We start from the raw sequence: 27,244 nt of genomic DNA on the forward strand, positions 1-27,244 counted from the left end.
CAACGCTAAGACTCTAAGACTTCTGGTTTGATCCACCCTCAATCCCTCTACTGTATTTTTATATCTTAATCCAACCGGTCAAGACCAAGGGCTGCCCCCACAGCATAGGTTCTCTTCAAGGTTTCTTCCCCAGAGGGAGTTTTTCCTTGCCTCTGTCACCAAGTGCTTGTTCATGTGGTGTTTCAGTTGCTTCTCTGTTTTTATCTATGAATGTGACCTTCATGTGCAAAGTGCCATGACGTAACTGGCGCTATATAAATGAATTGAATAAACAGCTGGAAGGTGCCCAGTTCGATACATTTTGGTCATCTACCAACAGACATCTCATTAGATTGTGTACCTAATGACGTGGTTAAATGCCCCACGAGGAAAAGTGTTGTTTCTTTTTAATTTACTGTCGTGATAAACTGTGGTCTCAACTTGTTCAAAGTTTGTGTAGAAACTTGACTCACAGCTCGTTCCTCCCATTATGCTCTGCTTTGCTGAATTATACATTAAAACACAAACACCCTCAGCAACGTAGTGCCAGCACATGTGCGTCACACCAGCCACTGTCTCTCATACACACGACTTCTGTTCTATCCCTTCATGTCTTCTACCGGGTACCTCACAAATGTCATAAAGCTGCATTGACATCACATCATCCCACTGCCACATTGGCTGACTGCCTGTTAGCTCGCTGCTCCAGTCACGTTCTCCCCCCTCGTCACGTCCCAGTGTGAGGGAGTGAGGTGAGGGTGTGTTGGGAGATAGCCAGAAACAGAGAGGCGTGATAGGGCTGGTGAAACCCCTCCTGCTGGTGTTAGAGATTCACCTGCAAAAAGTCCCAACTTCCCCCCGCTTCTCTCATCTGTATTCACAACCTCTCCTGCTGCCTCCTCACCTCCCTCCTTCCCTCCCCGACTCTGTCCTTGTGTGTCTCTTCTCATCCTGCATTGCTCCACCTGCAATGTGCTGCAGCACTGATACACACACACAGAGAAGGGGGGAGACACACACCCACCACTTCCGGCGTCCCCCACCCCCCACACACACGCACGCACACACCTCCCATACACTGCAGACACAAAACATCTACATCGCAGTGTGCCAGGAGACAAACACTAATGTTCAAACTACTGCAGCAGTACCATAGAGGGGCCATCATAAATTAAATTCACTGTCATCATCAACACTTGACCTCTTAGATGTGCCTCACACAGGCAATCAAATATTATAATGGAAAAAGTACATTACAATCAGTTCTGATGAACACAAACGTGACTAAAGAAACTACATGAAGTGGAAATGACTAACTGTAGGAAGTCATCACACCGGGAATCGTCCTGATTATTATGCCAAAGAAGGAAGCCAAACACTGCAGATGAATAATTCAGCGACGTGATAAAGGAGCAAGTATAGAAGAAGAAGCTTTGGAGGGAAAAGTCATGTGTGGGAGATATGTGGAAAGAGTGGCTGGCCCTTTAATTTGCTGTTGCTAGGCAAATGAAGATGTTTTCTGGAATGTGTATGAACTCTCCCATGTCTTCCACTTCATGGACATGTGCCTGTGAGCATTCCCCTTCATCCAGGCCATTGTATTCGTAGGGCTTTCATGGGCATAAATACACTGACTTGCAGGAGAATGCACATACCCGCTGCACACATCATCTGCACTTCACAGTGAAGACACGGAAAGTGTTGTAAAAATGAGTTGCACGGTAGAACGCATTGGAGTACATTTCCATATCTGGGCCAATCCTAACATTTCCCTTGCAAGGACATTTGAGCTAATATAGGAGATCAATTCTGACATCTAGTGGCTCGTAAATTGAACTGAACTACGCTACACGATGACGTCCGTCTGTATACTTAATAATAAAATTAATTCAACCCCACCGCGTTCACAAAACGAGCCTGTTGAAGTTGTGCATACTTGTGCTTGACAATGAAGGCAGAATGGTACGTCCTAGCTGGGCTGACGTCACCAGCTGACATGTTTGACCCAGCGCGGCCACCGTCCTTGTTATGTTTGTTGTAGTCCAAAGATGGCCGACCAACTGGACAGGGTGAGAATCTCAGCCGCGGAACTTCGAGCTGAAGCGTCTAACAATCCACTAGACTCTGGTGACTCTCGCAAAGGTGAGAGGATGTGGTTAAGAAAGGAAACCGATCGAGATAAACTTTACAACTTATATTTATTTGTAGCTATTTAGCTTCACGGTGATGCTAATTTATGTTAGCTAGCTAGCTCTCTGGTCCCTCGCGGTCCCTTTTAAACGTCGGTCACGATCACCACGCCAACATTTTGCTACGACAACGAACATAAATTAGCTAACTTTATTATCGCAGCCAGTATTCTATCAGTCCTTAATGTTTAAAGTTTACATAAAACTACCAAAGTAAATGTGTAGGTCAACTGCTTCAGAGGGAGACAAAAGGGAAGTTTGGAGACTCCATTAAAGCAACCCTCTATGGACAAATACGGAACAAAGCTAAACTTAATGCTGACCTCGTACAAGGAGAGTTTGATTGGAATTAGATGACGTCATACAGTCACATCAATAGACGTCAATAATGATTCTTGTGACTTTTAAGACTACACATTTCAGTCGTCTTTAACTATGCATGTATTTATTCGAGCAGAGGACTGTCACATGAGCAAGAAGCCTTGGCGGCGCCCCGACTTGCAGCGATATCAGCGAGTACCTGGACAGGGGTGCCATCGCCATGACAGTGAGGAAGCAGAAATTGGTCCAAGTGAGGAGTGTCGATTCCAGACCTCTGATTCACAAGACCCACCAGTGAAGCCAAAGAACACTAAAAAGAGCCTCCCTACTTCATGGAGACGGGAGTGTGCCGATGCAGGAATGAGTGCATGTGACAGCACAATGAGAAGTGACAGCAGTAATGGTGAGAACTGCAAAGGAGCCACCCACTTCCAGGTTAAAACAGAGGCTCCCCAGGACAGCGACTTGACTGAAAATGACAGAGAAGGTCAGGAACCTGCAGGAGCGGCTAAGCCAAAGAAAGCTCGCAAGCCTGACCGGGAATTTTACCAACCTGGAAGTCGCAGAAATGTGCATGGAAAAGACTGTGGAGTAGCACGAGAGCAGGATAAGCCTCCCCCTGGGAAACAGGATCCCAAAGACAAACCAGGACCCCAGCGTAGTACAGAGGAACGGGAGGAGAAGCGTAAAACATCTTTCCCCAAACAGGTAGGGAATGAAAAAGAAGTCAAAGGTTCAGGGGACAATGTCAGGTTGCCTAAACCCAATGAGAAAAGCAAAGATGTGGAAAAAGCTCCCTCTGATGCTCTAGTGGAGAGACTTGCTAGCAAAGTGGACAAACTCAGCGTTAAAGGAAAAGCTAAACTGTCCCGAGAAGGCCAAGGTGACTGTGAAGCAGGTGGCAGGAGAGGGAATACAGCTGAGAAGGAAAGAAGAGAGCAGGGGGGCATAACCAAAGAAGAAGAGGAGGGAGAGAAGAAGCGGGAGAAGGGAAACCGCAGGAGGAGAGGAGGCGACAAGGAGAGGAATAAAGAGTCCGGAAGAGGAGATGATGGTGGTGCTCGCGCGGAGAGGGGAAAAGAGCACGAGAGAACCGAATCCGACAGGGCTAATAAGTCAGGAAAGGATGCAGACGTGTTCCAAAACAAAGGAAGAGAGAACCACAGAAGAAGAGGTGACAACAACAACAGCAGCAGCAGGTTCAGAGAGCAGCCTGACAAGGACACTGGAGCACAAAAATATGTGGAGAAGAAAGAAAATAAATCAAACGTCACCACTTTGACCTCTAAGCGTTATTCCAAATCAGATATCAGACGCCCTCGCAATCGCACTTACAGCAGCAGCTCAGCCAGCAGCGTCACCAGCCTGGATGCTTCTGCCCTGGCATTGAGCGTGGACAGAACCAAGCGCCCTTACTCACAATCCAAGCCCAACAACAGAGGGACAACTAGTGAGGAGGGACGCAGATCCCATTTAAAGAGTTGGACAACCAACGGGGACTCGTCCACGGACTCGAGGGAAGGAAGTGAGACGAGCGACACAGTGGACGACAAGAGCAGGACATACAGGAAAGATGGCCTGAGTGCTGAAGGCAGGAGAGAAGAGCGAAACAGGCCTAAGGGGAACAAAGGCAGAGGGCGAGGAGCCATGAGAGTGTCCTTGGAAAAACAGGCTGGTTCCTCATTGCATGGTGGGGAACGTCCAAAACAAGTCTCTGCTCCTCGGGGTCGAGGTGGTGGCATACTGGTTCTGCCGTCCCGCACGGACATCTCCAATACACCTGAGGTTGGTCAAAGGCTACTTTTTGGTGGGAGTAGGGGAGGACCTGCATCAAGGGGTCGCGGGGGTCGTGGAGGAGGAGCAAGGCGACTCTGGGACCCAAACAATCCTGATCAGAAACCTGCACTCACTCCCAGTCAGTCCTCCCAGCATCAGTCCCTCCAGCAGCCAGTCTACCTCCAGACTGGGACTGGATATGGACAACTTCACTTTCTGGACACAGATGACGAAGTCTCGGGAAGTCCTCCGGTCCACCAGCGGGACAACTTACGCTCCCAGCAGCAAGCCGCCATGGCCTACTACAAGTTTCAAAACTCAGACAACCCCTATTGCTATCCTGTGCCTGCCAGCAACCCTGCTAATCCGATCGCGGGGCAGCGCTACCCCTACCCCTACATGGCCCCCTACCAGATGGCCAATGGGGTTTACCCAGGTCAGTTCTGTGCCACTTACAGAAGTTACTCCCAGCCAGGAAGTGCTTTGACATTGGAAGAGGCAGAGCAACAAGCTAGAGGCGAGCTTGGCCGGCTGCTGAGGGCTGCAGATTCCCAGGAGCTCCAGCTCAGTAACCTTCTGTCCCGGGACAGACTCAGTGCTGACGGACTGGAACGCATGGCCCAGCTCAGGTGAGGAATGAAAAATGTAAATGAAGGTACGTGTGCCTGCCTTGTTTTATTCTTCCTGTAATGTTCTTCACTTCCAGAGTGGACCTGCTGGGACTGTACGAGCGTGTGGTTCTGACAGACATCGAACTTGCAGAATCTCAGAATGTGGACCAGGCTCTGTGGAAGAATGTTTTCTACCAAGTCATTGAACACTTTCGTCAGCTCCTCAAAGATCCCGCCTCTGACAACACGCTACACATCAGGAACATGCTGCTCACGCTGCTTGATGAGGTGGAGCAAAATAAACATCAGCATGTCACTCAAGTATCTTCAAGGAATGTTGCCACATTTGTCATGTCACTCTGTTTTCCAGGGAGCACAGTTCTTTGACACTCTACTGCAGAAGCTTCAGACGGTCTACCAGTTCAAACTGGATGACTACATGGACGGCATTGCCATCAGGGCACGGCCCCTACGCAAATCTGTGGGTTTGGGAACACAATTTTATTTCAGGTGCTTGTTTTACAAACAAAATCCTAACGTCTCTGTGTTGTCTTGCAGGTAAAGTATGCACTCATCAGTGCTCAGAGATGTATGATCTGCCAAGGAGACATCGCTCGTTACAGAGAACAAGCCAGTGACTCTGCCAACTATGGAAAAGCACGCAGGTACTGTGTGATGTCTTAAACGTGAGACCCAGACCTAAAACTGCTTAGCAAGAGAAAATAATTGCATGCAGAGGAGTGATCGCATTAATTTATTGACATGTCTTTGGTTTGACTTTGTGGACAAACCTGGAGTATTTCCTATTGCTTTCTATTATGAAAGTTTAATGTCACTGTGGAGGAGCAATTGCAATACAGTACATACAAATTACCATTCACACACTGGGCATTGGGCGTGTGTGGAATCCAAATGTAACTGCAGAGGAGTAATCACATTAGTTTGTGTGCCCACACCTCAAGCTGGAAACTTTGGGCAAACACTGTATTAGCATTCATTCATTCATTTTCTACCACTTATCCTCATGAGGGTCACCTAACATTTTATATGATTTTTTTTTAGTTGGTACCTGAAAGCCCAGCAGATCGCCCCCAAAAATGGCCGGCCATACAACCAGCTGGCCCTGCTGGCAGTCTACACTGTGAGTGGTGAAATGTGGAGTTGGTATCGAAACATCCCGTAAACCTGAGAGTGATGATCGACTAACTGTATTTGACAGAAGCGGAAGTTAGACGCAGTGTATTACTACATGCGCAGCCTGGCGGCATCCAACCCCATCCTGACGGCCAAGGAAAGCCTCATGAGCCTCTTTGAGGAAGCAAAGCGCAAGACAGAGCAGCTGGAGCGTCGGAGGAGGCAGGAGGAGCAAGGAGGAGGCTCTAGAGGTCCTGCAGTGAGAGGGAGAGCGAGAGGAGAGGACGGAGCACGTTCTGAGATTTGGGTTCGCCCAAGCGGACACGGAGCGAAGGCGTCTTCCCAGAGAGGAGGAAGTGAGTCCAGTAGGGATTCAGAGCAGGATGGAGAGCTCAGCAGCCTCAGCGCCAGTGATGTAAGAACCATCTCTTATGTTTTCCTGTCTTTGTAGCAATTCACTGTGATGCGCCCAAATAGGAACCTCTCCTCCATGGCATGTTTGAACTACTTGAAAGACCTTCATCCTTTCAAAACATCAACATTTAAACGTGACAACACCTTGAAATCCTCTGTGTTGCTTAATGCATGGTGAAGGCAGCCTGATACAATAATGAAAAACTCTTGAAAATAAGTAGGATTCCATGCGTACCTCAGTTTAAGGTCACGGTTTGGTTGATTTGGGGTACAGTACTGGCTTTCTTAGATTTTGTTCCACCCTATTCCAAAAAAATATATAATATACTATTTCAATTAAACTTAATCTTTGTTTGCCTGCTTCATTCACACCAGTTGGACTCCCTCAAGAAATGTTTCTTGGCCTCTGATTTGGAGGTGCTTAGTCTTAGTCTCATCCCAGAAGCTTCACGCTCAAACCGTCCCAATAAATGCTGAATGTCACATCCTGAAGATGCCATCAGAACCACACCTTCCGCAAGTAGCAGAAACGAGATCCCAAGGCTCCGAACCTGACTCCCTCGCCGCCTTGGCTGGGCCTAGAAATTCTGGCCCTGAAAATTATGAATAGAATTGGTGACAAAGGGCAGCCTTGGCGAAGGCCAACGATAGGAAACCTTTTTCAGCTTGACAGCAGCCCTCAGCACAACATCTCTGGTTTCCACCATCGGGTTCGGAGCCTGCTGCCATGACTGGCAAAAACTACTTTATGGTCGCAGGTCTAATCGGCTGCCTCAGCAGTGGAGGTACGGAATATGGACCATTCGGATTCAATATCACGGTCCATCCCTCTAATAGACTCCAAGAAGACCGTCTGACCTGCCGTTTAGCGCATACACACAAATGACGGTCAGGACCCTTTCCCCAATGCGAATGTGTAGGAAAATGACCCTTTTGTTCCCCCCTGCAGCAGTTCCAGAGTGGAACAAGGCCCAGGCCCTCTCGAGGGGTTTGGTCCCAGAACTCAAACTGTGGGTCGAAGTGAGTCCGACTATATCTAGTTGGAACCAGATTTGGTTGCCAAAGACCAGGTCTTATCAACAGAAGACAGTTTTCAAGCTCTGGCTTCTCCCTGGCATTATCGCTATCCACTGTCCCCAATAGCCATTTTTTTATCAAATAGACGCGTGATGCGAGGCACGGTTCCTGTCCTCCATGAAATGTGTACCTTGTGTGTAATGGGTACGCCTTTTGTACTGAACCCAAAGTTCCCTGCTGAACAATGTGATTATGAATACACGTACCATTACACGCCGACCTTCTTTCTCTTCAGCTCAACAAGAGATTCATTCTCAGCTTCCTGCACGCACACGGAAAGCTCTTCACCAAAGTGGGGTGAGTTAAAAAGAACATTTAAACACTTGATGCAATCTGATGAACATACCACATGTCCTCCTTGCACAGCATGGAATCCTTCCCCAGGGTGGCCAAGAGGGTGCTGCAGGAGTTCACGGCACTGCTCCAGCATGGCCCCTCCCTGCTGGGCAGCACACACATGCTGCAGATCATCACTATCAACATGTTCACCATACACAACGCGCTCAGTAGAGGTTAGCACACATGCACACATGGTGCTCAACATGTTCTGTTCAAATGAACATGATGTGTCCATCCTTCAGGGGAAGAAGGAGAAACCCGCTCGCTCCTTCAGGAGCAGAGCACTGCACTGGGCCTTGCCATGTTTGCACTGATGGTGCAACGCTGCACGGAGCTGCTGCGAGAGATTCCCTCAGGTACTCTACTATTATTACACATGTTGCTTTCTTACTACAGACCTTCTACAAGGTGGGTGTCTTTTAGCCACCACAGTCATGTTGCAAGAAGAGCAAGAGGAAAAAGGGGGCGAGCTGGAGGGTCTGGTGAGGGTCTCTGATTTCTCACCGGACCTTCGAGAACTCCTGCCCAGCATCAAGGTGTGGTCTGACTGGATGCTGGGCCACCCGGACCAGTGGAACCCACCACCCTGTGGTGTAGAGTAAGTTCGACTCACCGTTCCTCCTGATGCCTTCCCTCCATCCTGACCTTCATTTCTGACCCCTCTTTCGTCCGCGTTCAGCTGCAGTCCTGACGTGTGGCAGTGCTTGGCCAGCCTGTGTAATGTGTTGGCCCGTGTAGACCACGGCGAGGTGCCACTCTACAAGGTGGACACAGATGAAGTTGAGGGAGACGAGGAGCTGACTGTGCTGCAGCTGAAGGAGGACAGGCTGCTGGCTGGCTTTGTCCCCCTGTTGGCGGCTCCTCAGGAGCCGTGCTACATCGACCAGCACACTGACACGGTACAACTCAGGAATACGATTGTAACCATATGTTCACGTCCTGTAAATTTCACATGCTGTTTCCCCTCAGGCCATAGCATCAGACTGTAAGAGAGTGACGGTGCTTAAATACTTCCTGGAGGCTTTGTGTGGACAGGAAGAGCCTCTGCTGGCCTTCAAAGGAGGCAAATACATCTCCATAGCTCCTCCTCCATCCAACACCTCTGTGGACATGAAGACCAGACAGGACTCTCTGTCAGAGAAAGAGGTGACTGTCTTCTGCTGTCTGGTGTTTTCATGCTACTATAGTCCACATTAAAACTAGTTAGACACACAAAGAATCAACAAAATAAAAATGAGCTCCTTTTGAGCGACAGGCCGACGACGTCATCGTGGAGGCAGAGTCGTCTCTGTCTGCGTCAGAAGGCGAGGAAGATGAAGAGGAGGCAGGAGACAGTGAGAGTGACATCAAGCAGCTGAAGGCTCGACGCCATGCCCTTGCCAACAAACTGGCGCAGGAGCAAAAACGCAGGGATAAAATACAGGTGACATGAGTAAAACCAACCTGCTTAACTGCATTTCTTCATTTGATGTGGTTGCATCTCCTGTGTGTTGTAGGCGGTGCTGCAGACGAGTGGACAGCTGCAGTTGGAGGTCAGACCTCTCTTTTTGGTGCCAGATACCAACGGCTTCATCGATCATTTGGCTGCACTCAAGAAACTCCTCCAGTGTGGAACGTACATCATAGTGGTGCCACTCATTGGTAAGAGTACTGTATTCAGTCAAATTGGTGCTTCACAAACGCCCCCACTGGACACACTGTTAACATGTACACTGATGGATGCTCTTCCAGTGATCACAGAGCTGGATGGCCTGGCTAAAGGACAGGACACTTTTGGTGGAGGACTGGGACATGGCGCGGGCTATCGTGGCAATTCCAACGTCAGCGCAGCTCACATGCGTGCCGTGCAGGAGAAGGCGCATTTGGCGGTGGCATTCTTGGAGCATGGCTTTGAAGCACGGGAGCCACGTCTCAGAGCGCTCACCAGCAGAGGGAACCAGCTGGAGTCCATCGCCTTCCGTAGTGAAGACACTTCAGGCCAGCAGGTGAGAGCATTTAACATGGCTTCCTGTTTTTTTTTTTTCATTTTCACAAATTTTGACTACCACAAATCAATAGCTCAGAAAGGGCCACATGAGAAGTGAACTAAGTGTTCACTGCTTTAAATTTACTTTGTGCTTTAAATTTACTTCTCGTAATGTTTTTACTTTATTCCTACAATATTATCACTTTTCCTCCAATCTGATTTTCAAAAAATAACAACTGTTGGGTTGTGTTTGAACCCTGGTGAGCATGTTTTTTTTTGGGGGGGGGGGGGGGGGGGGGTTAATGTGGAAAATTGACTCCCTAATTTTGCCTAGGTTTGTGTGCATTCTCCGGTTAGCGTACAATATAGTGCGCTTATTGTCATTTAATTTCATTTAATTTAAGTTTTTAAAGGGAATATTGAATTTCAGCTACAACTGTATTTCTATGGATTTTGTGGTTCCTGCAAAAACCGCTGTGGTTGGTCACACTAGCGAGTTCTAAAAAGGAGTTCCCGTTTGTGCCGCTGGCTAACGGTATAGGAGTTGATAATAAATGGCCATTTTTCAGCCACATGTGTTGGATTCCAAATCTGATTCAAAAGTAAAGACTGCACAGTCGGAAATTTCTCAAGAAATTAGGTGACTTTAAGACGTCTCTCAATGGTAAGTAGCTTTAGCATTTTAGCGTTTGTGGTGGGGAAACGGCTATTAGCAACCCCGCTCCCTGTATGCTCCATGACTTACACAATATAACACTGATAAATTGTTACTTGGTCCACACGACCACATAACATTGGAAAGGAGCCAGGCTTCAGCAGCAGTTTGTTGGCTAGTCCAGCTGCATGCTGGCCAATGTTCACAAAATAGTTTATTTACCACGCCTTTTCAAACCAAAATTTTGAGCCATCCCAAACTTCTTTTAGGCCTGACTTCCAAATATGCAAACCTTATTATCTGAAACTTTGGTGTCTTTTAACACAAGAATACAACATTCTAACTACATTTATAGGTCAGAAAAGTGGACAAAGTATAATAGGTCCCCTTTAACCGTATTCAGGCTGGTTTAGGCAGTGGTACTTTGGTCTACAGTAGATCATGCTCATCCAGACTCGCTAAAAGTGTTTCTTGTCACCAGGGCAACAATGATGATGTCATCTTGTCCTGCTGTCTCCATTACTGCAAAGACAAGGCCAAGGACTTCATGCCTGACCAGAGAAGTATATAACATGTGCTGACTTTTGTTTGCTGTATGTGTACTCCACTGTAAACCAACCCGCTGTGTGCCCCCTCCCTGTAAACCACAGATGGTACAGTGAGGCTCCAGAGGGAGGTGGTTCTTCTCACAGACGACCGCAACCTACGCGTCAAAGCTTTGACCCGCAACGTTCCTGTCAGGGACATCCCCGCTTTCCTCAGCTGGGCCAAAGTGGGCTGAACCATGCTGGACTGCTGGATCCCAGTGGAACAACTGCAACTGCTAAAGCCCGCTTGCCACTCGACCAGGAGAGGGGAGAGGGGAGACGCTTCAGCGGAGGATAGAAAAAGAGGGCACAGAAAATGATGAGAACAGCAGCAAATTAGTGAGAGAGCATGCTTGTTCCCTCCCTCTTCCTCATGATGAAGAGAGAGAGTGTGTGTGTGTGCGTGCGTATGTGTGTGCGTGCTTTACCCAGCAGGAGCCATGAGACTTGACAGTGAGGGCTGTGAGCAAGTGCGGGAAGAAGGCAGTGAAGGTGTGCTGATTTGACATGGAATGATGTGTGACTGTCCTCTGTGAGCTGTAGTGAGCCTGGGAAAGGGAGTTAATGCTCTTGTCAGCTCATGAGCGCCACCACTGGCACCTCCACACTTCTCATCGGCTTCCCATGAGATCACACCACAAGGTGGTACTGCCCTCGGTCCAGGCATGCCACTATGGCACCCGCCAGCAAAGTGGCAGCAGGTGTTTCCTGCTAACAAGAAGTGTGAAAAACCAGCTTGGTAACGTCACCGTCAGGTTTGGTAGTTGAACGCTTTAAAAAAAAAAAAAAAAAAAAAAGAAGCTTTTGTTTGTTATTTTAGGCCTGTCCGGCAAATGAACTGTTTTTCTGTTTACTTTGTGTCCACTAAAGCTAACGTTACATTCCAGGAATTACCCGTTTGTTACAATCAAACAAAATGAATCGTTTTCTTTCATAGTGACTTTGTTGGGAATTAACTTTTTATTGTGTGGTTTTGCATTCTTTTCATACGGTCATCCTGCAAACCACACAGCTTGTGATGCTTTGGGGTCAAACAAACATTTGAACCTTGTTAAGTGTCATTCACTCATGTTGATTTAAAGGCCAACTGCATGTAGTTTTTTCTCTGCCTGCAGTTTCCGCTAGTCACATGTTCACAGCTTTAGCATGGCTTATAGTTGTTTCTTTATTGTGTGCAACTGGTGTGTTTTTTTGCTTGTAGTTCACTGCATCATGAGATGGCGCTATTGTGTTTTAGTGGCAGAGCAAATTAAACACAGTGAGCTCAAACTGACTTGGTGATGTCGTTAATATGTTGCGGCATTTGTCACAGTGGAAAAGTTACCTTTTGCACAGATAATTAAAGCCACGTTTCTTTGATGCCATGAGAACACAAATGTAGTGATAAATCTTTCACCTTAGTTTTAAGGATGCACACATGATACTATATTGTACATAACAAAAGATTAATAATTGGCATGTAACTTTTGTATACAAATAGAATTTTACAATGCAATACTAAATATGTCAGCAAGTTTGTTTTATTTGCGTGTGCATAGTCAACTGGGTGCACTTTGCTAAAATGTCATTCTTATACAAGGTAATGACATTTGGTAGTGAATTTTTTGTTAATGTTTTTGTTTTCTTATTTTGCAGTTTATTGTGTTTTTAACATTTCTTCCATCTTTAACATTCTGTATCTACGCTGTTACCGACATTGATATTATATATTGTCATATATAAGCTATGTAATGCAATATAAATGTAGCCTCGTCTATCTCTATACTGTATTATGAGAACCTGTGTACGTCTGTATATGCGCGCGCACCTCAGAGGGACACGACGTTCCTCTGTGATGCTCACGGGCTTGGATACAGCGCAAGCGCATCCACTGGCCGACTGCCGGCAGCATCATGACAACAGGGCGCGCGGGGAGCCAATCGTAGCACTCTGGGCGCCGTGCCGCGACCTGATTGGTCGACCGGTCTGCAGCACTGTGGAGGAATGTCTCGCGTTTTAAGCTTCATTCATGCAGATTAGAAAGAACATCTGGAACATTCTAACTCATGACAACACACTTTACAACATCTGTGACATTCTAACGTGTTCACTTTGCTACACCCGGAGCACTAACAGAACGACCCACTTTATGTATCATTTATTTAGCTTTTTTCTTTGTTATTGTGTAAAGTGGATAATGTGACGTCACATGTCATTATGTTACTGTTTACCTTGTCATGAAAGATCAATTTATGCTTTGGTTGCAAGCAGTAGAAGACATTAATTAAAGCGCGCACATTAACGATTGTCTATTTATAGCAGAGGTCACATTAATCAGGTGGTAAAGAGGAGGGTGTGGGAAAATACTGGACCCTCCACCATGTTGACACACACACACACACACACACACACACACACACACACGCGCGCGCGTTGTCACTTTTAGGAAGGAGACAAGTTTGCTTCCTCCTTTGGTACGAAGCCACGCAGCCTCCATGATCGCCCCTCTTTTTCTCTCTACCCCCACTTTGAGTCACATCTCGCCGCCTCTACTTTGTGATTCAATCACTCTTCGCTGGTCAAAGTGGGAGCCAGGCCGCCATTTTTGCTCGACAGTCAGTGGAAGCAGAAACTTTGGTAGCTAGCTGGTTAGCTGTCGTTAGCTAGTAAGGTTAGCGAGGAAGTCGACTGACAACTCGCCATGAACGCCCGAAGTCGGACCAGCTCGCCCCGACATGACACCGCTTGTCACGTCCAGCTAGCGTCGGTTTAAGAAGGACAGAGAGGGAGCTTTAAACTCAATTGAAGCCTGAGTGAAGAGCGTTTTATCGGCTAGAAGGATGTCGTGTTAGCGTCGGCTAACGCGCAAGCCGACGAGCCCAAAGCTTTGATTTTTTTTAACTGCACTGGCTTGCCTTGCTCAGCCTCAGCCCCGTTCCTCTGACTCCCTGTTCGGAGCGACTGGACCATCCTGCGGCCCCACTGCCACTCCTCAAACTGCGTGGATTCGCCTTTCCCAGGTGAGTCGGTGGCTAACTGTTTAGGCGGATGCTACATCATGTAGTGAAGTTCTATGTTGGAACGCAGCGAAGCGAGCTAGCTAGGGAAAGTTGCTGTCAATGTTGGGCAGTGTGTCGCAGTGACAGCTTTAAATATGATATGCAAGGCTACTGCCATTGTAGGCTTTGTTTGCTTAGGTGGTAGATAGTATGTCACTATAACAAACAAAGTGATTGTGTGAGGCTTGTAGTTAAAACGACGTGATTATGATTGTTGTGCTAGCGGCTACGTTAGCTTGCTAATCCGCTTTATGCGACTCGCCTGCCTGGAGAGAGAGCCACTCCCTCAGCTGTGCCTGCAGGACAACAGCACTCTGCTTCCAAGGGGGTCATGTTTGTTGAGTTTGTGTGTTTGAGAGAGGTGTCAGTGTGCCAGCTAGCTGTGTCACGGTAGGTGTCATTGGTGCCTTCACAGCAGGTGGGGGGGAGTCGCTCATCATCGGCGGTCACCGCTAGCATCCCTCGGCCGTGCACTGCTGCTTTGTGTGTTTGTTGTCAGTGCGTGTGTGTGTTGTTATTGCGTAACAGCGACTGTCAGTCAGTAAGCTGCTCTCCTAGCTTCATCAATATCATAATAATACACCCATAATAATGCATGGTCATAGTTGGTATAAATAGGATAAAATCCCACCGTGTCAGTGTGTTGGTGCACCCACGCATGTTGTGATGTTTGCGTGCAACACACACGCTCACATGCAGGCTCCCTTTGTCTGCAGTCCACCTGTTTGTGTTGTTGTTATTGTGGTCATAGCATACACACATTAATGCTGACGTTCCATTTGTTCCGTGCGCACATGACAAGGTGTGTTTGTGGATGTCATGAAATTGATGGAGAGAAAAGATGATGATTGTTAAATATGTGCAGGCCGCTTGGCTTGGAGGTCTTTGTGGATTAGAGAGGCACGTCTGCATGTGTTGGAATGTTTGTGTTGCTCAACTATTGTTCAAATCCTCTCTTTGCACATTCACACTAGCACCTCTGAGCTCCAACTGTTCAGATTTAGAAACATTTCCTCCAAGGGAAGTCATGTAGATTGAAATATTCTGTTCCAGGGTCAAACTGTGGACATCATAAAATCTTTTAATGTTGTAAGTCACACTTCAACAGGGGTGTCCCGATACAATTTAAACACTTCCGATATATTACTGTAATGGCAACTTTGAATATCGTCCGAAATCAGTATTGATCTGATTGATATGATGTGGAATGTTGGAAAAGGCTTGATCAAGTGATATTACAGTAAGTATGAGGGGAAACACACCCATTTACTTCTTTATGCATGTGGGGTATAGTTTTATCCACAATGTAGTGGCAGCTAGGCGTCATATAGCAAAGTTCGATGTACTCAATGAAGCTTTTAAACCCAAAATTACTTATCAACAGGGGCTGGTCATCCTTGCTTTTATAGCAAAATACGTCTTTTTGCCCCGTGGGAGTTTCCCACATGATGTCGCTTCATATGCGCGATACACCACGGGAAACTCGTGCATAACGATGAATGCATCGTTTTGCATTCAGCTGCAACGTGTTTCTATTGACACATTGCTGGCCACTTCTACTTGCTCTTTGCTGTTTTGTTAGCAAGATAGCAAACACTGTTGTTGTGAGCAAAAAGATGCTTGCATCCATTAAGCATCTTTGGGTAGTTAGTGGTCGGCGGACAGATGTGTAGAAGGCAAGGCAAGAAGCAAGTGATGTCTGAGGTTCAGAGTTCTAGCTTGTCATGGGTTACAGAAGCCCATCTCACTATTATTATTATTATTATTATTATTATTATGTTATTACTGTGTCTGGTGTGAGATAATTTAAAGCTGTAATAAATGCCTTTCTGGTGATCACGTCCACTCCTTGTCTCAACAAACGACACCTTGTGTCCAAAGTGTCTGCCTTATGTGTATTTTAGTTCATTTAGTTTATTTACCGATTTTTGAGCTTGATATAGGCCAAGAATAAGTACACGTTGCTTAAATATGAATATTTTTGATGGCCGCATTCAACCACAAAACAGCCATAATTTATTATTTATTTTATGATAAACCGAGGCTGCACGACGGTCGAGTGGTTAGCGCGCAGACCTCAGCAGCATGGAGACCCGAGTTCAATCCCACCCTCGGCCATCTCTGTGTGGAGTTTGTATGTTCTCCCCGTGCATGCGTGGGTTTTCTCCGGGTACTCTCACCCAAAGACAGCTGGGATAGGCTCCAGCACCAGCCGTGACCCTCGTGAGGATAAGCAGTAGAAAATGAATGATAAACCGAGATACAGTGAAAGCGCGGTGTGCCAATGTCGATGTAGCGAGGAATGACTGTATATAATCTAGGAATGGGTAATAAGGCCTAAAACCCATATTGCTTTATATACAATATATTCTTTATCATATAATTTCAAAAGAGGTTACAGCTTAGGCTCCTCTTTTAGCTGCTGTTGTGTAAGATAACGTATTGCGTCATTTCTGCGTGTTGTATTATTCTTCCTGTAGAATCTTACAAATCTACTTGCTAATTTCCAGTTCATAGCTGGTTACTCTCTGATGTAACGCCGTTCCAGGTAGACTTCTGTACTAAGCACTGCTGTTGATTTGCGACTTTACATTCAAGCTAGCTTAGCAGTTAGCAAGACTTCTTTTATGGCTTCTTCTCCTCATCCTCCTTCCTCCCATTGTGCAAGCTTAGTACGCTCATGTAATGATAATTGAATGTCCAGAATCTTGGGACATTTAAGGCATATTTTCCACTTCTTTAGACAGCAAACCCGCTGAGACGGAGTGCCTCTGCTGGTTGCAGCCAAGTAGTGCACCTCTTTGAACCTTGACAGACTGTGTTGCACTTTCATTGTTGTGAAGCTGAGGTTGTTGTCACTGAGAAAACTAGTGCTTCAATCCTCTTAGCCTTCATCCTCTACAGCAGCTCAGCCAATAGGACACCGCCATCATGTCATCAGGTGGCCGCCAGCTTCCTCCCTCGCCCCCTCTTCTTGGAGGCAGTGGGCCACACATGTACATCATACATAACACTGTGTGTGTGTGTGTTTTTCCTGCCTCCTGCCACACAAGGGTACTAGTGATGTCAAAGACAAAGAGGGATGACAACCATAGAACAGGAATCTTATTTTCTATACCGCTTATCCTCACTAGGGTCGTGGGGGTATGCTGGAGCCTATCCCAGCTGTCTTTGGGCAAGAAGCTAGGCGCACTCTGGACTATAACAGTAATGTGGCAGGAAATGATTCCTTACATGTTATACAAGTTAATGTTTGTTTTGCTGGCCACTGATTTAGCACTGTTAGCATTTAGCATCGTGTTTTTTAATAACACTAGTAATGGTCATTGCTTTTGATGTATTTTATGTTTTCAGCAGATTGCAAAATAGGAGGGATTTATGAGGAATATCAGGCTTATGTGGGCATTTTTGACATGAGGCCATAATTCCATAACAACTTGTTAAGTAGTCGGATACTTTGTGAGGAAAAAAGTGCAGTTTGTTGAGCACGGTCTACTGACAACACAAAAAAAACTGCACTCGTGTCAAATACTCTACATCATCTTTGTCCAAAGTGTCGCCTGGGGACCATATTTGGACAACAGCTTGTTTTTTTATTGGCTCTTGGCATATTTTAAAAATAAAATGAAATCATTATTATGAGATATTATTAGATATTCCAACTTATTTATTATTCATTTGCTTTGTCACTTATAACAAAGCACCCATAAGATGTGATCAGATGTTTTGCTCAGATAGATTAGCATATTGACCTCCATTGGATTGTTTTTTAGCATCTTTTATGCACAAAATGTATCAGTGCCCTCCCACCCCCACCCCCCATGTTCACATGCACATTAAAGCAAGTGTGAATCCAGCTTCATCATGTCAGATTGCTTTGCTGGAGTCGACATGAAAATCAATGCTGCAGCTGTTGTCACAGCAGCACACATTGCTTAACATGACTTTGACCTCTTTACCTCCTACATTGTTGTTGTTTAACGTCATGCTTGCATTTTTTGTGTGGCACGCTACTTGTTGGCTCTTCAACATGTAAATGCAACTTCCAACATTTGTCGCCACTTCCTCTCCTTCCCCTGCAGGTGTCCCTGCGCTCGTCCCTCAGGCCCTCGTACTTCCGCAGATGAATCTTCGGCTGCTTCGGTGTAGCTCAGCACCCACACTGTCTCGTCCCGTCTGCGTGGGCGACACGGGACCCCTCTAACCAGGATGCCGTCCTCTGTCCGGGCGGGGAGCCTGAAGGATCCGGAGGTGGCCGAGCTTTTCTTCAAGGAAGACCCGGAAAAGCTTTTCTCCGACCTGCGGGAGATTGGTCATGGCAGCTTTGGCGCTGTCTACTTTGTACGTCTACTTATGACTTTTAGATTATCGTTGAAGGAGGTTTGAGTGTTCACATCCGGATGAAGCGAATAAAGGCTTTTTTTCTTTTTGCTCTTCCAGGCGCATGATGTGCGCACCAATGAGGTGGTGGCCATTAAAAAGATGTCGTACAGTGGGAAGCAGTCCAACGAGGTCTGTTGACAATGTGAACAACTCATGTCAGTGCAACAAAACCCTGCTGGGTTCTAAATGTGTGTGTTCTCACCAGAAATGGCAGGACATCATCAAGGAGGTCAAGTTCCTCCAGAGGATTAGGCATCCCAACAGCATCGAGTACAAAGGATGTTACCTGCGTGAGCACACTGCTTGGGTGCGTCAAGAAAAATTCACTGTACACATGAAGCAAACATGAGCAGCTTGGGGGTGTTTTCCGTTTTTTTATTAGCCCTCTGCATATTCTGAAACAGCAAATAATTACCAATGAGATATACTATAAGATTACTTTGTCAGCTACCATGCAAAGTTAAGATGTGAATTTTTTGTTCAGATTGCTTATCATATATTGATCTACAATGGATTAGTTTTAGCATCTTTAATGTACAAAATGTACCAACCCCCGCTATAACAGTTACAGTGGTGCCTTGGTTAACGTCATTCATCCGTTCCAGAAGGTCCAACTCAAACTAAAGTGGACTCTCACCAAAGTAAATCCAACTGTTGAATCGGAGGCCATATATTAGTAATGTGATGAAATCGATTTTCCTTTCATGAGGAACGCAACAGCAATGAGGAAGACATTGCACACATTCCTCATAGTGGAGTTTGTGCCAAGTTTTTTTTTTTGCTCTGGATTCGAAGTACCTCCAAATTACTGAGTTCCTGCTTGTTCATTGACGACTTCTTCCAACGCAGACACGGTAGACTGTTAGCCTCAATGAACCTCCGGGCTTGTCTCCACCCCTCCTTCATGCAGACATGAGGGAGACACAGCTCACATTCAGTCTATATCGATATCAACGATTTTGTTGGTTTTGATAGCGATATTTAAAAAAAATCGATATATTGCCCAGCCCTAATATCAATATAGACTGGATTTGTGCCGTATCATTCTTATGCAAGTGGACTGTGATAGCTTAAAGTTGAACTGAAGCAGACTAAAATGACAAGATAACCAGCTATGTGTGTAACTTGTGTTTGATTGGCAGCTCGTTATGGAGTACTGCCTAGGCTCGGCCTCTGACCTCCTGGAAGGTGAGCAAGTGACCTGCCATGAGTCTGGTGTGTGTGTGTCGCCATCTAAGTCTGTAAGTGCATTTGTGTCCTTCAGTCCATAAGAAGCCTCTGCAGGAGGTGGAGATCGCTGCCATTACCCACGGTGCACTGCAGGGGCTGGCTTACCTGCATTCACACAACATGATCCACAGGTGCCCTTACATTGTGTGCACGTCACCTTCTGAACACCTTTTGGCATGAGCTTGACATGTTGCTCATGTGATGGTCTGACAGGGACGTGAAGGCGGGAAACATCTTGTTGACAGAGCCCGGGCAGGTCAAACTGGCAGACTTTGGCTCCGCCTCCATCGCCTCGCCTGCCAACTCTTTTGTGGGGACACCATACTGGTCAGTGGTCTGGAGTCCGACGTGTCTTACGTTGGTTGGCTCTAAAGTAACACGAGTGTGCTTGTTAGGATGGCGCCGGAGGTGATCCTGGCCATGGACGAGGGCCAGTACGATGGAAAGGTGGACGTCTGGTCTTTAGGCATCACGTGTATAGAGCTGGGTAACCAGTCTTTATTCAGACACATATTCACGTTGTTGATTACTGTTTACTAACTGTCACTGTCATTGCAGCCGAGCGGAAGCCTCCATTGTTTAACATGAACGCAATGAGTGCCTTATACCACATAGCGCAGAATGAGAGCCCCACGTTGCAGTCTAGTGAATGGTAAACACACACACACACTCTCCTTTGACCTCCGCTAAGCACAGATTGTTTTTGTTAGAAGGATTATGCAAAATGACATGAAAGGCTTGCTTGTGGCATGTTGTACTGCACACAACTGCCATCTACAGGACTGGAGTACAACACATACTGAGCACTGTGTAACCGTGGCAGACATCTTTACTGATTGTCACTTCTTTTTAAGTTAAAAGTGATTATTTTAAATTTCTGTGTGTTTCATTTCATCCTTCCACAGGACCGATTATTTCCGGAACTTTATTGATTCTTGCCTTCAGAAAATCCCACAGGACCGACCCCACTCTGATGACATGCTGGGTGTAAGCACACACACAGTTCTGCGTTAAGCACAGTCAACAAGCACATAGTACATACTTACTTTAGTACATTTTGGACCAAAGTGAGATACACAGTCTGTGTCGTCCCCCAGCATGCATTTCTGCAGAGGGAGCGTCCAGATTCAGTTCTGATGGACCTCATTCAGAGGACTAAGGATGCTGTGCGTGAGCTGGACAACCTGCAGTACCGCAAGATGAAGAAGATTCTCCTTCAGGAGGCTCATAATGGGCCTGCACCAGACGCTCCTGATCCAGATGAGGTGTGTGTCCATGTGACTGTATGTGTGTGTGTGTTGAAGCTAAAGCGACGATGCTATTATGTTAGATCTCGGTGCCTTGTAATAAGCTGGTGTGCATCACTATGCTTGCATCTATGTCCATCTTCGTCCTGTCTGTCTGTCCCTCTGGATCCGCCTCCTCCCGCCCTCCCTGTGTGTCTTTACCGGGTGCACCTCAAGGAGCTGGAGCCGGGCGGTGGGCGCACGGGAACGGTGAACAGCGTGGGAAGCAACCAGTCCATTCCCAGCATGTCCATCAGCGCCAGCTCTCAGAGCAGCTCTGTCAACAGTCTCAATGAAGCTGCACAGGACAGCCGCAGCGAGCTGGACCTGATGGAGGGAGACCACACCGTCATGTCTAACAGCTCTGTCATACATCTCAAACCGGTGGGCACACACGGCTATTACATCAATACTTATACAAATATGTTCTAAAAAAGTGCAATAACCAAGGTAAGTGTATTATGTATAATGTGCTGAGAAAGCTTGAAAAGAGCTTGCTACATTGTCAGAAGATTGCCTAAATGGGTTTGTACAGCTGGGTTGAGCATACGTTGATGTTGCAGGAGGAAGAGGAGGCTTTCACCGGTGATCAAGCGACTGGCGATCGGTCATCAGAGCCTCAGGCAACTTCCGCTCAGCCTCCCAGGAAGCACCATCGAAACAGAGAGCACTTTGCTACCATCCGCACTGCTTCACTGGTGAGAACACGTACACATGCTTTATATGTATATATATATATATATATATATATATATGTGTGTGTGAGTAAAATGAGAATTCATTTTTAAAAACTACAAATGAATACCATTTACTATATACTATACTTGAATAAAAAAATTCAATTAATAGATTAAAGACAAATGAACACAAAACAACACAAAAAACTATTTAAAAAAAACAAAATATTGGATAACGCATAAGTAAATGCTGGATACGTAATTATACACCATTGTCTGGATGCTAAGCTATGATGACTTGTTTTTTTCTCATGTGTGGCCCAAATCTCCCGAGCACATTTGATGATTCTGCATTATTTGCCATGTCCTTGCTGTATAAAGTATAGTAGAATGTTTATTGTACTGTATGTAAGCAGATCTACTCCTATGCACTCCTATACTCCGTGCACAAATATTATTTTCTTCATGTTAAATATGACAACAAAAGACATAATGGAAATGTAAAATGGATAATAAAAGAATGTTGCGCTTGCAAGGGTGCGTTGTATGATGGACTGTGCACAATGAAACACCAGCGTGTTCTCCACAGGTGACACGTGAGATGCAGGAGCACGAGCAGGACTCAGAGCTTCGAGAGCAGATGTCAGGATACAAGCGCATGCGGCGGCAGCACCAGAAGCACCTGATGGCACTGGAGAACAAGCTGAAGGGTGAAATGGATGAGCACAGACTGAGGCTGGACAAGGAACTGGAGAGCCAGAGGAACAACTTCACTCAGGAGATGGATAAATTACTTAAGAAGCACCAGGCCTCCCTGGACAAGGATGTGAGCTTTCTCTCTCTCTCAAACACACACGCACAGACACACATCCTTCTGCTGGACAGCATGCTAATTCTAACAAGCGGGTGTCTCATCAGCTGAAGACGTTTACTAACGATGAGAAGAAGTTCCAGCAGCACATTCAAGTGCAGCAGAAGAAAGAGCTCAGCAGCTTCCTGGAGTCTCAGAAACGAGAGTACAAACTACGCAAGGAGCAGCTCAAAGAGGTATCCATGGCAACGCTACAGCATGAACATATTTATTCTGAGCTCTCTGAACATTTAGGATTGTACAGGAAAGGTGAAAAACGTGCACGGATGCACCCATTAAAATAAATAAACAAGCCAGTTTTTATATTGTAAGCCTGGGGTGTCCTGATCTGATATTGGATATCAGTCAAGGAGTAGCCCAAAAAAAGTATATATTATTGGCCTCCGTCTAAACATTGGTGAAGAACCATACCTCTGGCTCCCATAGACATAGACATGGACATGCTGTCTGAAACATTTGCAAAGCGTCCCAACTGGACAGCGAAAAGCCATTAGCTATAGCAGAAAAGAGCTTATCCCCTGTCAGCTCCTGGTAAGTAATGTTGGGTTTAAACGCTTCCTCGAGCCTTTCTACATTAGCCTATCCACCATTACATTGTGTATAAAACTATACCCCTCATACATAAAGTCGTAAATGGATCCATTTACATCCATACCTAGTGCTGCTGACTATTGTTGTCACTTGATCAAGCCTGTTTTAATATATTCCACCCACGGTCCACCTCCAAGCACGCCCACTCCGCTGTGGTTGGTCACAGCCGTGAGTGCTTAAAAGGACTTCTGGTTTGTGCTGCTCGCTGCAAACAGTATAGCAGTTGGTAATAAGCGGCCATGTATCATTTTAAAATGTCAGCTTTTAATATACAGCCATGTGTTGGATTCCGAATCCAAAGCAAAGACTGTACAGAAAAGTGGGAAAAGCATAATAGGTCCCCTTTAAGGAATCCTACTTCATAGAAGATCGTTTATCACGGTCATGTCTGGAACCAACTAATGACTATAAACATGGGATTACTGTATACGGAATTGTACTTATGAAACTTATGATGTGTGCAGTTACACCACATCACATCTTGTCCAAGCATCTTCTTGCTGGAAAATATGAATTTATAGCTGCCGACAGTGCAATCAAATTAATTTATATTGAAGATGCATTTAATAAACGTAATATTTACAATTTTTAAAGCAGAGGAAATAAATCAGCCAATAGGCTGAGATCTACTGTCTACGTTTGCAATGTGCAGCGTTTCACCTACTAGCAGCAGATGGCAGTCTAGTTATCTAGTTATCATAGCTGTTGTTACATGATTCAGGCAGTAGAGGGCACTCAAGTCAGCCTTTAACACTGCTTGACTTGAAACAACATATGATTGCTGCTGATGATTGCCAATGACAATGACAGTCATCTTGTGTTGTGTCAGGAGCTGAGTGAAAACCAGTCCACACCCAAGAAGGAGAAGCAGGAGTGGTTGTCGAAGCAGAAGGAGAACATCCAGCACTTCCAGGTTAAAGATCGTCACGTGCACTTCACTCACATTATAATGGTGCTTATGTCACATGCACTCACAGTGATAGCTACTCATGCTAAAAGCTGTCAAGAACTGATGTTAAAGATGTTAGCTACTGGAGTGTTAAGGATGTTATCTCCTGGCGCTGAAGATGTCAGCCACTGATACTAAAGATGTTGGCTACTGATGCCAGTGGTGTCCAGCCACTGATGCTCAAGGTGTGTGCTTGCAGGCTGAGGAGGAGGCCAACCTGCTGAGGAGACAGAGGCAGTACCTGGAGCTGGAATGTCGACGCTTCAAGCGCAGAATCCTCATCGCCAGACACAATGTGGAGCAGGACCTCGCCCGAGAGGTGCACATACACACACACACTGCACTATTTCCCACAGGACTGCAATCTATATGTGGCTATGGTAGCTTGCATGTGGGGAATTAATTAAATTTGTCAAATTTGTGCTTCATGTCAGAATTGCCTAACTTGGCAACATGGCGCCTGAGACTGTACTATACATGCATGCTTGCACATGCATACATGCAGGGCTTTTAAGTTGTGATGCCATCATGGTTGCTCTCCAGGAGCTGAACAAGCGTCAGACACAGAAGGACCTGGAGCACGCCATGCTACTCAGGCATCACGAGTCGATGCAGGAGCTGGAGTTCCGCCACCTGGCCACCATCCAGAAGGCCCGGGCCGAGCTGATCCGCACCCAACACCAGACAGAACTCACCAACCAGCTGGAGTACAACAAGAGGAGGGAGCGTGAGCTCAGGCGCAAACACTTCATGGAGGTCCGACAGCAGCCTAAGAGCCTCAAGGTGGACACACACACACACACACACACATAGTCCTTCCAACAACCTCTAACACCTGTCCTGTCAGTCCAAGGAGCTTCAGATAAAGAAGCAATTCCAGGAGACATGTAAGACACAGACGAGGCAATACAAGGCCCTCCGCAACCACCTGTTGGAGACCACACCCAAGTGTGATCACAAGGCGGTGCTGAAGCGGCTCAAGGAGGAGCAGACTAGGAAGCTGGCCATCCTGGCCGAACAGTACGACCACTCCATCAACGACATGCTCTCCACGCAGGCCGTGAGTGAGCCACACCATAGACGCCATGGCTTCCTGTTTGCTAAGCATGCTAATGATGCCAAGTGTGTGTTGATGCTCAGCTGCGTCTGGACGAGGCCCAGGAGGGCGAGTGTCAGGTGCTGAGGATGCAGCTCCAGCAGGAGTTGGAGCTCCTCAACGCCTACCAAAGCAAGATAAAGATGCAGACGGATGCCCAGCACGACAAGGAGAGGCGAGACCTGGAGCAGAGGGTCAGTCTGCGGAGGGCGCTGTTGGAGCAGAAAGTAAGAGGCCCCTAAAATTGCTCAGCATGTTTTTTAAAAAAAACCATCAGCCTCAACATGTCTCCCCACCCTCCACAGATTGAGGAGGAGATGCTGGCTCTGCAGAACGAACGTTTGGAGAGGATCCGCTCTCTGCTGGAGCGTCAGGCTCGAGAGATCGAGGCCTTTGACTCAGAGTCCATGAGGCTAGGATTCAGCAACATGGTCCTCACCAACCTGGGCCCTGACTCGCAAGGGGGTTGGGGAGGAGGGGCCGGCGGAGGCCACGGCGCTCCAGGGGGTGGACACTGGCCCGGAGGAGGAGGAGGCCACCAAAGTCACCAGCAGCAGGGGGGGTCCAGCTCCCAGCAGCCCTGGGGTCCACCCATGATGGCCGGGGGCCCGCCCCCTTGGAGCCTCCATCACCCCGCAGCGGGAGGTCAGAGGGGGAGCGGGGCAGGTGCGGGAGGGGTGAGAAACAGCCCGCAGGCTTTGAGGAGGACGTCAGCGGGGGGGAGGAGTGAACAGGGCATGAGCAGGAGCACCAGCATCACCTCCCAGATCTCCAATTCATCACACCTGTCCTACACTTAAAACACACACACACACACTTTACCGTCAGGAAGTGCTGGAACACAATCCAAAGTCATTACATTTTTACCTGCGTCAAAGTTAGCAACAGGCTACTGTCATGTTAGCGTCATGTCTGCCATGCTAGTGTCAAATAGCCTCATTTTAGTGCCATGCCAATGTCAAGCTAGTATCATGTCTGCCATGTTAGCGCCATGTCGTCGTTATGCTAGTGTCATGTTAGCGGCATGCTAGTGCCATGTTAGCATCTTGCCGCAGCCTGCCTCAACATGCATACACTGGATGCAACAAGCGAAGAAGGTGAGTGTCGTGTCAAGTGAACAAAAAAAACGCGTGCTAAGATAGTTAGCCAAGCATCGTCTAAGTCCGTGCTGGACAGGAAGTGACATCTAATTGTCATGGAGGATGGGGGTTGATGCTGTGATCTTCACCGCTGTGCCCCTGCAAACCTTCCCCAGGGTGACACCCCACTCTGTCTCACCCTCGCAACCCCGCCCCGCTGAGTCTAAACCCTGCCCACTTCCAATGTGACAAGAATGGAGGAAATGAGATGAACAGGTGAAGTGTATATATGTATGTACGTCAATATATGTATGATTCTATATAGGAGGCGCATCTTAAACAGTCACAGGTGGAATGTACAGTAAATGTGTTAATATTGTAAATGAAATTAGAAAGAAAATGTTTTAATTTACACATAAAAGAACAGAGATGTGCTTTGAGAGCGGCAGCGTTCCAGTCAACGCGCAATGGGGGCTTAGCCAAATAAAGCTCATGCCCTGACGCCTTAAGAGACGTGCTAGATTCCTCTGAGGCAAGTTCACGTGAGATCGTTTGCACTGATTGCACAGAGATAAAGCAGATCTACTGTGGCCCCGCCCACTCAGTGCAAGGGGCACGGTTAAGCATGTACAGTTTCAGTATTCTTTGCTGTCCTTGGTGGAATTTGCTGTCTGAGTCTTCAGGTGGAAAAGCTGAATGTCACGTTGCCTAAGAGAGAAGTTATTCCTCACAAAAGGACTCGATGACAAACATGACAACATAAGAAAAAACATGTCTAGGGACATAAATGTAATATTTCGTTTGTAATTATTTTTTGTTGGAAGAGGGCTACTGGATTATGAATCATCTGTAATAAAGTAATTTTATTATTTGTTGCGTCTTTGATCAGTGGTTCTACACACTCATTTGATACTTTACAATTTTCATTTTTTTCATTTTGGACTACACTGCAGTGAACTCCGGTGACCAATGGAAATACTACTACTGTCCGACTAC

General features: G+C 46.6%; 2 protein-coding genes across 4 annotated transcripts; both read left to right on the plus strand.

The window, feature by feature from the left end:
* Positions 1-1,971: 1,971 nt before the first annotated feature.
* On the plus strand, positions 1,972-12,317 carry smg6 (SMG6 nonsense mediated mRNA decay factor). The gene is made up of 18 exons (XM_058088302.1): positions 1,972-2,121; positions 2,626-4,894; positions 4,972-5,164; positions 5,247-5,357; positions 5,435-5,541; positions 5,939-6,017; positions 6,096-6,425; positions 7,737-7,798; positions 7,868-8,013; positions 8,083-8,196; positions 8,264-8,438; positions 8,520-8,739; positions 8,810-8,986; positions 9,096-9,263; positions 9,337-9,481; positions 9,572-9,825; positions 10,943-11,024; positions 11,112-12,317. The coding sequence occupies exons 1-18, from the start codon at positions 2,028-2,030 to the stop codon at positions 11,240-11,242; spliced, it is 4,857 nt and encodes a 1,618-aa protein (XP_057944285.1). The 5' UTR covers positions 1,972-2,027; the 3' UTR covers positions 11,243-12,317.
* A 1,104-nt stretch (positions 12,318-13,421) lies between these two features.
* Positions 13,422-27,120, plus strand: LOC131138922 (serine/threonine-protein kinase TAO1-like). 3 transcript variants are annotated; one of them, XM_058088307.1, is made up of 21 exons: positions 13,423-14,047; positions 18,169-18,427; positions 18,527-18,598; positions 18,675-18,776; positions 19,612-19,657; positions 19,734-19,830; positions 19,913-20,026; positions 20,095-20,186; positions 20,258-20,351; positions 20,605-20,686; positions 20,797-20,964; positions 21,163-21,369; positions 21,549-21,683; positions 22,252-22,488; positions 22,581-22,709; positions 23,954-24,037; positions 24,273-24,392; positions 24,617-24,856; positions 24,921-25,133; positions 25,214-25,396; positions 25,475-27,120. In XM_058088307.1, exons 2-21 carry the CDS (start codon positions 18,296-18,298, stop codon positions 25,967-25,969), a joined length of 3,042 nt encoding a protein of 1,013 aa, XP_057944290.1. In that variant the 5' UTR covers positions 13,423-14,047; positions 18,169-18,295; the 3' UTR covers positions 25,970-27,120. The 3 variants fall into 3 exon arrangements, with proteins under 3 accessions (XP_057944288.1, XP_057944290.1, XP_057944289.1); XM_058088305.1 differs by having other exon boundaries at positions 13,422-14,047; positions 20,797-21,369; XM_058088306.1 differs by lacking the exon at positions 13,423-14,047 and adding an exon at positions 14,286-14,476 and having other exon boundaries at positions 20,797-21,369.
* Positions 27,121-27,244: the final 124 nt, after the last annotated feature.

The sequence above is a fragment of the Doryrhamphus excisus genome, chromosome 11, assembly GCF_030265055.1.
Source record: "Doryrhamphus excisus isolate RoL2022-K1 chromosome 11, RoL_Dexc_1.0, whole genome shotgun sequence".
Classification (NCBI taxonomy): domain Eukaryota; kingdom Metazoa; phylum Chordata; class Actinopteri; order Syngnathiformes; family Syngnathidae; genus Doryrhamphus; species Doryrhamphus excisus.

Coding starts and splice junctions, on each gene's coding strand:
- smg6 (XM_058088302.1), top strand. CDS start 2,028: ATGGCCGACCAACTGGACAGGGTGAGAATCTCAGCCGCGGAACTTCGA. Junction 7,799..7,867: donor AAGCTCTTCACCAAAGTGGG/GTGAGTTAAAAA, acceptor CTCCTTGCACAG/CATGGAATCCTTCCCCAGGG. Junction 11,025..11,111: donor CTTCATGCCTGACCAGAGAA/GTATATAACATG, acceptor TGTAAACCACAG/ATGGTACAGTGAGGCTCCAG.
- LOC131138922 (XM_058088305.1), top strand. CDS start 18,296: ATGCCGTCCTCTGTCCGGGCGGGGAGCCTGAAGGATCCGGAGGTGGCC. Junction 19,831..19,912: donor TCACACAACATGATCCACAG/GTGCCCTTACAT, acceptor ATGGTCTGACAG/GGACGTGAAGGCGGGAAACA. Junction 22,710..23,953: donor GCAAGGAGCAGCTCAAAGAG/GTATCCATGGCA, acceptor GTGTTGTGTCAG/GAGCTGAGTGAAAACCAGTC.